This window comes from Sorex araneus, chromosome 3 (assembly GCF_027595985.1).
Source record: "Sorex araneus isolate mSorAra2 chromosome 3, mSorAra2.pri, whole genome shotgun sequence".
Classification (NCBI taxonomy): Eukaryota; Metazoa; Chordata; class Mammalia; order Eulipotyphla; family Soricidae; genus Sorex; species Sorex araneus.
In genome coordinates, this window is record NC_073304.1 from 29,761,171 (window position 1) to 29,775,319 (window position 14,149).

The window sequence follows — 14,149 nt, forward strand, 5'->3', positions numbered from 1 at the left end:
CCCAAAAAGCAAAAAAAAAAGGAAGACATTAAAATGCTAATTACAAAAAGATTATTGTCATTGCACTTAATTTAAGAGTTCATGATAATGCTAAGAAACCTTAGGGAAAACATGACAACTCAGAAACTGGGAGAAAATACTTAATGAATATTATCAATAAAGAACTAACATCATAAACTTATTAGGAAAAATACAAACTCAGTAGTCAATACAGAAAGACAACCCCAGAGAAAAATAAAACAAAATATGAACAGACGCTGGAAAGAACAGAAAATCTAAAATAACCACTTCTTTAAGCTATTCCTGAGGTCGGAGAGATGGTACATTAGGTAGGGTGCTTGCCATGCATACAAATGACCAGGATTGAATGCCTGTGTTACTTTATGGTCCCCCAAGCTCCACCTGAAGTGATCCCTGAGCACTGTCAGTTGTGGCCCAAACTAATATTTTTTTAAATTCAACCTCCTTAGTAATCAGAAGAACAAGCTAAAAGTCACAATAAGATGCATTTAACACTTAACTGAATAAAAAGTTTTAAAAATACAGCGATATAAAATATTCAAGAATAAACAAAAAGGCAAAATTTAGTAACAGATGCTGATAAATTGCTAAAGATTATGTAACACTGAAGAAAATAAGGAAAGAAATGTTAAGAAGGAAATTATTAACACAAAATTCAAATTAATGGTCACTCTGAAGGAAAGAAAATAAAACAAAATAGAGAAGAAGTATACAAAGGCTTGTAAGATATTTATATAAGATGGATCATACATACATACATATATAAGATGTGTGTAAGTATACAATTATTAGCCTCCAAATTATACACATAAGTGATTCACAAGTTAAAAACTGCTTAAACTTAAAGAAAATGGAAAAATCAATTAAAAAATTAAAAATAGGGGGCTGGAGCGATAGCACAGCAGTTAGGGCATTTGCCTTGCACGTGGCTGACCTGGGTTCGACTCCCAGAATCCCATATGGTCCCCCAAGCATTGCCAGGAGTAATTCCTGAGTGCAGAGCCAGAAGTATCCCCTGTGCATTGCTGGGTGTGACCCAAAAAGAAAAAAAAATTAAAAATATAATATCCAGAAATAATAAGAGCTCATAATTACTGAGCTCACAAAACACGGCTAGAGAGAGGATACGATGGTAAGGAGATTGCCTTGCACATAACTGAGTTTGATGCTTGTCACCGAATGTGATCCCAAGCCCTGCCAGGAGTGACCTCTGAGCACAAAGCTAGGAGTAAGTCCTGAGTACCACCAGGTGTGGCTCCCAAAACCCCCAAGAACACAAAATACTGGTAACCAATGAAACTGGTAACCATTTGTTCATAAATGGTTCTAAATGCATTTCATACACTCTTTGTAATCATCCCACAAGACCAAGCAATGAGTATTAGTATTGCCTCATCTTCAAATGAGGAAGCCACGTCATTTAAAGCTTAAGTAATTTCCCCAAGGTCAGATAATCAGGAACTGATACAAGTCATGACAGACTAAGGACAAAGTCTGTATTCTGTTTGCTCATCCAAACTATTAGGATATAAATTTCCTAACAGAGAATAGGATTAAGAAATATGCAGAGCTCAATTTTTAAAATTCTAAACTTCTGAGACAAAAGACAAGCAAATATATAAGTATATCTGTGTGTATGCTCACACATGTGTGTTTGTGTTGTGGATGTGTGAGTAGCCACATAAACATATCACAGAAAGATGTCCCTAGATAAGATTTCCAATATTAATGGTTGAGCTCTCTCCAAAATACAGCTACCAAAATTACGATGAAATTTTCTGGAAAAGAACCACACAAGGGAATATTTCACCAAAACCTAAGTATGACCAAATCAAGATATTATTTAAAGGGAAGTATCAAAGACAGAGTCACACAACTAGGCATTAAGTATACTAGGAAGTGGTGAAAGCAACACATAATAAGGAAACAAATATGCAACAACAACAAAAACTACATCAACAGGGCAGGGAAAAAAGACCTAGAAACTGAATAAAGTCCGTTGCATGAAAAAAAAAGTTTTATTATTGATGAAAAAAATCATTATTTAAGCAATGGTGCTAAGACTAACAAATCTAAAAAGTAATTACTTAAAAACTTTCAAACTGGGGGTGCTGGAGCAATAGCACAGCAGGTAGGGAGTATGCCTTGCACACGGCCGACCCGGGTTCGATTCCCAGCATCCCATATAGTCCCCTGAGCACCGTCAGGAGTGACTCCTGAGTGCAAAGCCAGGAGGTAACCCCTGTGCATTGCCGGGTGTGATCCAAAAAGCAAAAAAAAAAAAAAAATTTCAAACTGGGGCTGGAGTGACAGTACAGCGAGTAGGACATTTGCCTTGCACATAGCTAACCCAAGTTTGATCCCTGACATCTCATAAGGTCCCAGAGCACTGCCAGGAGTAATTCCTGAGTGCAGACCCAGGAAAAACACCTGAGCATCGTTGGGTGTGACTCCAAAAGCCAAAAATAAATAAAATTAAATAAAATTAAATTTTTTAAAGAATAAAATCTCTTCAAATTGACCATACTATCAGGGGAAAAAATGATTAAAATGCTGAAAGCAGATATATAAAAACATTCTTAGGCCAGACCACATAAAATTAGTGTCACAGAAATAAAATTTCATTAGCTGAGGAAAAGTATTTGATACAAAAGATAAAATTTATTAATCTTCATAAATATCTTCTCCAAATCAATAGCAAAAAGGCTAACCATAAAAGAAAAACATGATTCACAAAATAACAAATATAAATGGCAATACACAAGAAATAACTATTTTACTAACAGAAAACTGAATGAGAAATCATAGTGTTATCAAAATATTGAATGTTAAGTATTGTCAAAAGTTAAAAAAAAATCACATAGCCCTTAAATTGCTAGTTAAGTAAATAAAAGATTAAGTTTGCAATGTGGCATTACATATTAAAAATTATGAAACGAGTATGGCAGCTGTCTAGTAATTTTATCTCTGTTAAGTAATAACAAAAACGTAATCATTTGTGGCTACAGCACATGCCCTGTAAACGTGAGGTCTTGAGTTCAAGCCTTGGTACTGCCGCATGCACCAAGCACCATCCTAGCAGCTCTGCTGTCTGACAACCAGTGAGTTAGGTAATTTCCTACCATATCACAGCCAGGTGTGTATGAAGAATGCAACAGAAAAGGTGTGTTAGCACTGTGGCCAGGTACACTGCCTCTCTCGCCCCACAACCACCACCAAGCTCCTGTGTGAGCACCACAGCTAAAGAGGAAATGGAAGGAGGAATTTTTAATCACTTGCAATGATATAATGATTTGTCACAATAAATATGAAGATAATTCTGAAAAAAAAGAGCCTTTTTGATAAAAGTAGTTAAAAGAACCACAATAAAGAATATAATTTCAATTGTTAAAATAACATCTCCAGGTCCCAAACAGCAGGTATGGAACTCACCTTGCACGCAGCCAACCCGGGTAAAATCCTCAGCACCCCATATGGTGCCTAAATGCAGAGCAAGGAGTAAGCTCTAAAGACTGCCAGGTGTGGCCCAAAAGAGCAAATGAAATAATAATTTTAAAAATAACATCTGTCACTGTCACTGTCATTGTCATCCCGTTGCTCATCAATTTGCTCAAGCAGGCACCAGTAACGTCTCCATCGTGAGACTTGTTACTGTTTCTGGCATATCGAATATGCCATGGGTAGCTTGCCAGGCTCTGCCCTGCAGGTGAGATACTCTCGGTAGCTTGCCGGGTTCTCCGAGAGGGGTGGAGGAATCAAACCCGGGTCGGCTGCGTGCAAAGCGAACTCCCTACTCACTGCGAGCAACCAATGTTTTCTGGGTAAATAACTACAAAGCAATTATAACTATCATTGTTCTGCTATTTTAGCAGTAAGGCCAAGAGTGCTGTTTTAAAGGCCTACTGTTATCATCTGTATTTGTCACTGTATCCACAAATAGCAAGCTCTACCTGGACCTTAAGGAGCATCTAAACAGAAAAGGCACAACACAAAAATCACATCATTACACACACATGACCTACATCATTAAAACTGAGTGAGTGACAGGGTTTTCTTACCTTGGACCATTGCTGTCTTTTCTTCTAGTTGAGCAGTTGCCTTGCTCGGCTTTGGCTCGCTGGTCTGTATTTGGGTTCCTATCTACAACTTCTCCAGCATCAAGTGCTCTGTGGAGTCTGTAGTTAACCATCTTCAGAACAATGAAAACAGCCGCTATCACAGGACAATAAACTGCTACTATAATCATGGAGGAAGGAAGGGCCTTTGGGAAAAAAAAATAAAAATAAAAATATGCATTTTTTAAAATATTTAACTCAGAAAAATCTGCAACTGAAGTAAAAACACATACGTCTCTATGCATAAAGCAGCAATTATGTTATTAGCAGTAACTTGGAAAAGTTCTGTAAAACTGCACTGCCCGGTACGACTGTCACTAGTTACATGTGGCCACTGAGGATCTCCAGTGTGGCATGTGGCAAGCCTGCACTAAAATGTATACAAAGAATGAAACAACATTTGATTTTGATGAGTCAGGCTTTTAAAAAAAATGCTAAAAACTCAATAATTTCGGGGCCGGAGCGATAATTTCTATTGACTGCATATTAAATATTTATATTACATGGGGTAAAATGCTAAAGTTTTTTTGGTTTTTTTTTTTTTTTTGCTTTTTGGGTCACACCTGGCGATGCACAGGGGTTACTCCTGGCTCTGCACTCAGGAATGACTCCTGGCGGTGCTCGGGGGACCATATGGGATGCTGGGAATCGAACCCGGGTCGGCCGTGTGCAAGGCAAACGCCCTACCCGCTGTGCTATTGCTCCAGCCCCAAAATGCTAAAGTTTTATGTTTCTTTCTTGTTGTCTTTGTAATCACACTGGGCTAGGCGCAGGTATCAGTCCTGGCGGGTCTCGGGGGACTGAACTCGAGTCAGCTGCATGGAAAGCAAGCATCCTACCTGCTGAACTATCGCTCCAGCTCCCCTGTTTTTTTTTAGTAATGGCAATTAGAAAGTTTTCAATTACATACATGGCTCACATTTCATTTCCACTGACTAGCACAGCTAGCTAATCCAAGTCAGAAAGCTTTTAACACAAGTGGAGAGGCAAGGTATCACATTCATTATGTGATACAGGATGAAGCTGGAGTTGTAACCCCACTTGAAGGGCTCTGTAAACTTTTCTGAGATATAAACATGATGTTCTGTAAGATCAGGAGTTAAAATTATCAGAAATACCATAAAAACTGACAGTAAAACCGAATTATATAGGAGGAACATCCAAAATCTAACTAGTTTTATTTATAACTACTTAATCGCTTGAAAATTATAATCTGCTAGATTAAAGAAGATTACAGCACAGAGTCAAGTAATAAACGGAAGTAAATCCGAAGCATCCTGTTGTGAGGACTGCAGTCTGCGTGTCTTGGAGATCCAGGGGTATGAACCTACATCACATCAGACAAACCTACTATGCCACAACAGTGGTCAACCTCCATGGCACAACTGGGTGCCTACAAGTACAAGTAAAGATGTGTGATCCCTGACACGCCAAAACCAAAAAATAAAGATTCATGGGCACCACAGTCAAGAACTGCTTGCAGGGACTGTAGTGATGGTACAGCAGGTAGAGAACATGCTTTGCATGTGGCTGACCCGGGTTCAATCCCCAGCATTCCATACAGCCCCCCTGAGCACCACCAGGAGTGATTCATCCCTGACTGCAGAGCCAGGAGTAATACCTGAGAGGTACCCGATATGGCCCAAAAATTAAAAAAGAAAAAGAACTGCTCGCAACTGCCAATAGCATGTAAATAGGCACCACAGCGACACCCCCCCCCAACGAGCACTACAACAGAATGTCCATGAACAGTAGAACTAAATGACCATAGCCTGCTACAAGCACTCATACAAACACATGGACCAGAGTGTGTGACCACTGGTGAGAACCAGAGTCAAGTGTGTAATTCTCAGTTGTGACAGCAGTAACAAAGGGACAGAGAAGGGAGAGCAAAGCAAACAAAAACCAAAGTCAATCAAGGACAGTTAAAGCGTCTAAATACACTCCCTCCACCTGCCATCTTATTGCTAAGAAAGTGGCTGACTTCCAAGAAACACAATGAAATGTTGAAATGTGCATGCCCTATGTAGTTTAGTATGGAATAAATCTTCTTAAAACACTGAAACTAAAAACTATAGAAACAAAGCCAAACTGTTACTAATTCATACTGGAAGCCAGTAGTAGCCGATTACCATTTACATTTCTTTCTTCTGTCTGTTTAGGGGCCACAGCCAGTGACGCCCAGGGCTTACTCCTGGCTCTGCTCTCAGGGATCACTCGCAGGTTCCCAGGACCATATAAGGTGCCTGGGATGAAAACCAGGTTGGCTATGTGCAAGGCAAGTACGCTATTTGCTATACTATCATTCCAGCCCACATTTGTATTCTGTATTTCTTACTCAACTTACAAAAGTTTTGTTTTTTCCTTTTTTTTTTATTTTTTAATGAATTACTGTGAGGTACACTTACAGACTTACAAACTTTCATGCTTATGTTTCAGTCATACAATGATCGAGTACCCATCCCTCCACCAGTGCCCATTCTTCACCACCAATGTTACCAGTATCCCTCCTGCCACCCCCCACCCACCCCCGCCTCTGTGGCAGGCACATTCCTTCTTACTCTCTCACTCTCTCTCTCCTGTTATGGTTTGTAATACACATATTAAGTGGCCATCATGTTCAGTCTATAGTCTACTTTCAGCACGCATCTCCCATTCCAAACGAGCCCTCCAAGCATCCTTTCTGGTTTTTTGTTTTTCGTTTTTTGTTTTTTGTTTTTTTTGTGGTTCAAGCATCTTTCACTTGATGGTCCCTTCTCTATCTCAGCTGCCTTTTTCCCTAGCATATAAGGCCAGTTTGGAGCAATCTTCCTAGTCCTTATCTCTACTATCCTTGGGTGTTAGTCTCCCATTATGTTACTTTATATTCCACAAATGACTGCAGACCTTCTATGTCTGTCCCTATCCATTCATCCATTCATTTTATGCTGTGCACTGTAAACGCTAAGCCCTGTAAGGGGTTACCCTCTAAGTTTCTAGGTGGTAAGACAGTGGTGCTGTAACAGTTTCAATTCTCCCCCAATGAAGTAAAAGCACAAGGACACACAGTGAACAGATCTGTGGCCAACTATGTTCATTTGCATTACTTCACTGTAGTCCCTGCTGATCCATGCATAGAAGACAGTATTAGCATGGCTCTGTAATATCCATAAGCTCTCTCTGTAGCTGAGTTTCAATAATATTACCAAAAAATGTCCATTAAAAGGCATTACTTTACAGAGTTTCAGGGTCTCCTAAATTCCAACATCAAAAACTAGAAACTAGTCAAGTTACCCATGCTACAGATTTATGGACTATACACAAAAAGGTCAAGCCAAGTTTTATTTACCATTGCTTTAAGTAATTAAATTAGGCCTACCAATGGTATTTTCAGAAAAGCTCAGAATTATACTTAACAACACACAAATTCTGAAGAAAAAATCTACAACTGCTTATTTTTCTGTTAAAATACAATTATTGCATCCTATCCATGAACGAGATTCTAAATTTAAATAGTTATTTGGAATTTTTCTTGCAATATTTAGTACTTCAAAAAGTACTAAAATAGTTCAAAAACTATGAGTCTTTCCAAAGGAACACAGTTCTTCTTCTTGAGCTGCAATGTGTTATTGTAGATTTAATCTTCAAATTACTATGAATGCAACCCAGCAGATTAACTGCCATTCTGTGATAAAACTGGCATAGTCCTTTCGTTTGTGGCACTAGATGGCAGGAGTCAGGGCTAATTCCTGGCTCTGTGCTCAGGGATCATTCCTGGTGGGGTTCAGGGAACCTTATGTGGTACCAGGGATCAACCCCGGGCTGGTCATATGCAAGGCAAGCACCCCATACACTGTACTATAGCTCGGGCCCAGGTTTATTCTGTCTTTACATAAATGTCTAACTTATTCATACAGGAAGGGTTGTTTATTTTATTTAATTTATTTTCTGGGATAACAAAAACTATGGCCAGCAGAAAAGCAAAGTACAGCAAATGGTATGATACTTCCACTAGACAAAGAAGATCCACAGTAAAGACTAGAAGGGCCTCATCATTGCCAAGAGTCATCACGGGTTTGAGTCCCATTCTCATACCTTAAGCATCAACCTATTTTATAGCTGCAATATATCAAAAAGTTAACACCAAAACAGATGAGCCACATATTTTTCCATCTATTATGTCAGATAGGTCATATCTTGATTTCTGAATGCTCCTTATTAATGTAGTCATATTCCAATATTCAAACTAGTTAGTTCAGTCAAATCAGCTGTCTGTAAGTTCAAGGTTAAAGAATAATAGACATTGCCCACAAATGAAGCCATTGCTGTGAAAAAAATGCTTAACACATCACTTAAATATTCATCCCTAATGCAATATTCCTCTGATGCTTGTTCTTCCCCACTACTGCAACCACATGATAATTTAAGGCAATGTTTACCAAACTTTTGACACCATAGCCATGATGGACATTCAGCAGCAAGTGATTTAAGATTTATCAAATTTTAATTTCTTTTTTTTTGGGGGGGTCACACCTAGCAATGCAAAGGGATTACTCCTGGTTCATGCACTCAGGAACTACTCCTGGCGGTGCTCAGGGGACCATATGGGATGCTAGGCATCAAACTCAGGTCTGCTGCGTGCAAGGTAAACGCCCTACCCGCTGTGCTATTGCTCCAGCCCCTGATATTTTAATTTCTGAAACTGACATATTTCAATTTCTTAAAAGTGACTTCCACAAAGAGGCCATCTTGCCGAAGCAGCCAGCAGTGAAGAATCAGGGCCGGCGGGCACTGCAAGCCAGAGAATGCTCCGGACCCCAGACCAGGCCAACAACACCGGGGTGCCAGAAGGAGAAGGTGCAGCCACCCTGCCTTCTCCAGATGGAGTCCCAGCAACACTGAGCTTCTACTAACACGGCTCCAGTATGTGGGACTGGGACATTTTCTCCAAACCACATGGCCGCTTATCTTTCCTGATATACAAAAAGCCACTCAGGAATGGCTCTCCCACCCTGAGCAGCCATTATCCCAGAGGCACAGAAAACAACCTCGGAATGCAATGGCTGCTGGTAGGTATACTCCTAGACTGTGAACTAAGCTACGGCCCCGTGCAGCCCCAGGAGGGGAAGGGTTTTGTCCCTCAGCCTCTTCCCCTTCGAGGCAGCATGGTGACCACCACCTTTCAAAGCCAATTGGACAGAGAGGTAGGAACTTGCAGTAATGGGACGCACAGGGAATCTCGTGATGGGGGGGCAGAGCCAGCTCTGATCCCTGCCCAAATGAGACCCCAAGCGGGCACCCACGAATAGCTCCTCCGCTCCTGAACAGCCATGATCCCAGAGGCACGCAAACCAATCTAGGGACGCAGCGGCTTCGGGCAGAAATACCTCTGGACTTAATTACTAAAATACCAGAATCCCAAAACTGGGCGGCCGCTTTCGCGAACATGCAACATCATATACTCTTTGTTATCAGCAACAGAAAACATATGTTCTAATAATGCCATTTCGACAGGTCTGATTGTTGGGGGGGAAACTCCAAATAATAATAGTGGGTTTTCTGTCGAAAATTGAATGTAATCAAAGTAAAGAGAAAGTAAAGTGAAAATCATCTGCCACACAGGCAGGGGGGGAGTGGGAGGGAGGGTATGCTGGGGCTCTTGGTGGTGGAACATGTGCACTGGTGAAGGGATGGGTGTATGATCATCGTATGACTGAGACTTGATCCTGAAAGCCCTGTAACTGTTCTCACAGTGATTCAAATAAAAATAAATAATTTTTTTAAAAGTGACTTCTGCAAAGAGTTAAGCTTTAAAACTTATAGAAGAAATATTTTTAAAAATCCCTGTAACACTAGGATATGGAAGACTCATTTAGCCTGATTCCCAAAGTACATACTATAAAAGCAGTGATAAACTAAAAATCTTATTTTTAGAAGCACTAAATGAAAATACAAACTACAGATTTGTGAAATATTAAAACATATCATTCTTTATGTACAAATATTTGCCAGTGTAAGTAAAATATACATAGGTTAATAAAGCATACATACATAAGTACAACATCCTTCAAAATCAGTAACATACAAGCAAACAAAATAAAGGACAAAAGGAAGATCTTACACAGAAAAATGGTCAATAAAAACAGTATTGGGGGACCAGAGATAATACAGGGGGTAATGTATTTCCCTGCATGTGGCCAACCCCAGTTCCACTGCTAGTACCTCATAGGGTCCACAATTACTGCCAGGATTGTCCTAGAGCAGAGCCAGGAACAGACCCTGAGCACTTATGGGTATGGACCAAACAATCTCACCATCAAACAAAAAACAAAACCACAATACTGTATTATTTAATACCCATTTGCATTGATGTAAGGAACACTTATAGATGCTGAGAGAAATATACATTGGTAGATATTCACCCCAAATCCTTCCATTTCTCTTGTGTGCATAAAATAAAGAGAAGCACATGAAGCTCTAGGAAACTTTCACCAAAAATAAGGAAGAAACTACAATCACCAGGAAAATGTAAAATGGTAGACTAATTACTAATGGAATATCATATGACAATAAGAACTACAGCCAAATGCACCAATATAAAGTATATAGTTACAATATAATGTACTCCAAATGTAAACTATGTTTTCTTGATTTTACCACATTTGCTTTATTTTGGGTTAATGAACGTGTATTTCTTTTATGATAAGAAAAAGTGCTTGAATTTTAATGATAAAGAGAATATTTTCTTATTATAGAATGGGTACACTGGCTTTTCATGTTTTACAAAACTATGAGCTACATTGGTCATTCAGTGATATATGGCTTGATAAAAGAACCCATTTTACATGAAGGCATTTTCTCACCTGACTCCTAATTTAAAAGTACTTTTAAAAAATCTTAACTCTCAATTAGATTTCCCTGAGAAAGGCAGGAAGTATTAAAAGCTGTCAGATGGCTCAAGATATTCATGTAAAATAAGACCAGAAATCTGCAGTGAGACTCCTTAGCACAAACTGTTAGATGCTTTTATTAATATCAACTCTCGTAAAAGTTGAATGGACCAATACCACAATGAAATAACACTTCATATGCTTTAGGATGACTACTCAGTGAAAACATGTTTAAAAGAAAACAGCAAATATTGGCAAGAATGTGGAGAAATCCCAACCTCTGTGCACTGTGAGAATGTGAAATGGTGAAGTCTCTATGAACACAGTATGGTAGTTCCTCGAAAAGTTAAAAATAGAATCACCATATGATCTAGCAATCTCACTTCTGCATATTCATCCAAAATCCTCAGAAGCAGGATTTCCAAGAGACATTTGCACACCAAGAGCAGTATAACATGCAAAAGGCAAGTGGTGGGAGCTCTAAAAGTGTCCATCAACAGATGGATAAACAACATGTGGTCTATACACACACGGAAGGTCAACCTCACACAGAAAATCCTGCCACGTGCTACATCAGGGATGAACCTGGAGGTCTTTATGCCAAGTGAAATGTCAGCTGAGAGAAAACCAAAATACTAAATATTCCACTTACATGAGGCATCTAAAGCAGTCATATTCATTAAAAATCAAGCACAAAGGTCTAAAATTCATTAAAGTGCCCCTCAAAAAACTGTAAAGTGTTATTATCATCATAGTAATTGATCTTAAAGGGGAAAAAATAACCTTCTTATATATATGTAATATATTAAGGAAAACAGTACAACAGGAGAATGTGGATTGAAACACATTAAGACTTTACAGTTCATCATACCATACATATTTCCTCACTTTATATAGACCCAGTTTCCCCAGCTGCAGTGCCTATCTGTCTTATTTAACAGTACCTAAATTATATAAATGACACACTGATGGTTCCAATATAAATTAAATGGGCCAGGGACAGAGCTCAAAGAGCTGGAGCATATGACTTGCACTCACCAGGTCCCAAGAACCACACGCCCTCTCACACCATCATCACTGGATATAGCCCTGTTAGGTGGTGCTGAGTGAACCTGGTGACCCCCAGAACTGCAGATCACATCATTAGCTCATGCACTGAACCATCAAGGCCCACACAGCCAGTCTAAATACTGCCTGGTGTTGCCCCTGGGCTTCTGAGCACTACTTGGGAGTCTCCTGCACACAAAACCACAATAAAAATAAATAAGAGTAGTAAATTCACAAAGAAAAGAGAATGGAGTGTGTTGGACATGAGGGAGGCGGGAGGACTACTGTTCGAAAAGTAAAGAGTTGCAGTTCTGCATGATAAAATGGTTTTGAAGATCCACTGTCCAGCAAGTGAATATACTTAACACCATCACACAGCACACTTTTAAATGTGTTAAAAAATGGAAACTTTGTGTTTTGTTTTAAAAGTTAGTAGATAAATGAATACTATGCTTTGTCTTCTCTGATGAGAAAAGAGAAGCAAGTGTTGAAAATGGAATTGTGATACTGAGACACAGTTACATTATTCAGTCCTCTTAAACTGATAACATCTACAAAATGAAAAACTAATATTTCAGCCAACAGTGAGATGTTTAAGCTATTCAAGATGATGCCAAAAAATTTACAACTTAAGAAAGACACTTAAATTTTTAGAAGTGGTCATACTAGAAACATTACTGTTGTAAAATAACCTTTATATATCATTACGCTTCATTTCAAAAACTCAGCTGAGAATCCATAGAGATAGTACAGTGGGTAAGGTGCTTGCTTGCTTGTACACAGCTAAAACCCAGGTTCAAGTCACAGCACCAAGTATGGTTCCCCAGGAAGCCCCAGTAGTGATACTTGAGCACAGAGCCAGGAGTAAACCCAGAACAGAGCTGCATGTGCTTCCCAACCCCCGGGGGAAAAAAAACAAAACTCAAGTGAGTAAATCTCTCTTCTGGATCGTGTACTGCAAGGTAAATAAACTGTTGTTTGTATATATATGTAGGTATGTATATATAGTGCACATTTCCCCTGTCTGGCAATATGAAAAGATAAATGCTTATTGTCCATACTATGTTTTAGATTCATAATTGCACAATTGTCCATGCCACTGAATTAAAATCTGGATGTATACCGCTTCTTTAATGTACTACAAATATAGTTGTTCTCAATCAGAACTGATTTCAATACAGCTTTTCCAATTCATATTGTATAGCAATATCAAATAATATAGTACTTAGTGTTGACCAATATCTAACACTTAAGTGATTATCATGTGTCTGGCCTATTTCTAAATATTACCTAGGATAAATTAGTTATATAACACTCATGACCATCATATGAAATCAGAATTGTTATCTCCATGTGATGGAATAACTGAGGCACAAAGTGGTAAGAACTTCCCAATAATGTCTCAGAATGAGCAGTTAATTTGACTTGAGGGTCCTTGCTCTTCCTTCTTATTCACAATGACTCCCTCTAAAACATCAGCAAACTTTATCTGTTTAAGGTCAAACAAAAAGTATTTCTCACTTTGAGGTCATCTGATCTAACAACTCTTCCAACTTCGTGTTGAGAGTGGGCATAGACAATATATTAACACAAAAACATGGTGTTCCTTAATAAAAGTATTTTTTTTTTGCTTTTTTTTTTGGGTCACACCTGGCAATGCACAGGGGTTACTCCTGGCTCTGCACTCAGGAATTACCCCTGGCCATGCTCAGGGGACCATATGGGATGCTGGGATTTGAAACCCGGGTCGGCCGCGTGCAAGGCAAACGCCCTACCCGCTGTGCTATCTCTCCAGCCCCTCCTTAATAAAAGTTTTTAAACGAGGTTTGAATGATGTATAATTTTTATGAAATAATAAATTTCATAAAATTTCTAAGTAGTATAAAGCATGAAATACTACTATTTTTTAAAACACTAATGAATGCAAAAATCATTCTTAGCTCTGGGGACCCAAAAAAAGTACCTGTTCTCTAATTGATGATCTCTGCTCTGAACACAAGGCTCTTTTCTTTTCTAATCAATAAACCAAGATCACCAGACACTCCTGTGGGGAAGAATAAATCCATAAATTCCAACATCGCCAGTTTTCATCTGACT

At 39.0% G+C, this 14,149-nt stretch overlaps 1 protein-coding gene across 6 annotated transcripts in view; it reads right to left on the bottom strand.

Moving 5' to 3' along the window:
* Positions 1-14,149, bottom strand: part of PCNX1 (pecanex 1) — a 158,725-nt gene that overhangs the window by 114,251 nt on the left and 30,325 nt on the right. For 5 of the 6 annotated variants that reach the window (XM_055130035.1, XM_055130034.1, XM_055130032.1 and 2 more), the window contains exon 2: positions 4,080-4,282. In XM_055130035.1, the coding sequence (XP_054986010.1) occupies positions 4,080-4,282 (203 nt within the window). Of the gene's footprint in view, positions 1-4,079; positions 4,283-14,149 lie in introns of those variants that run through there. The other variant, XM_055130036.1, reaches the window with a different exon arrangement.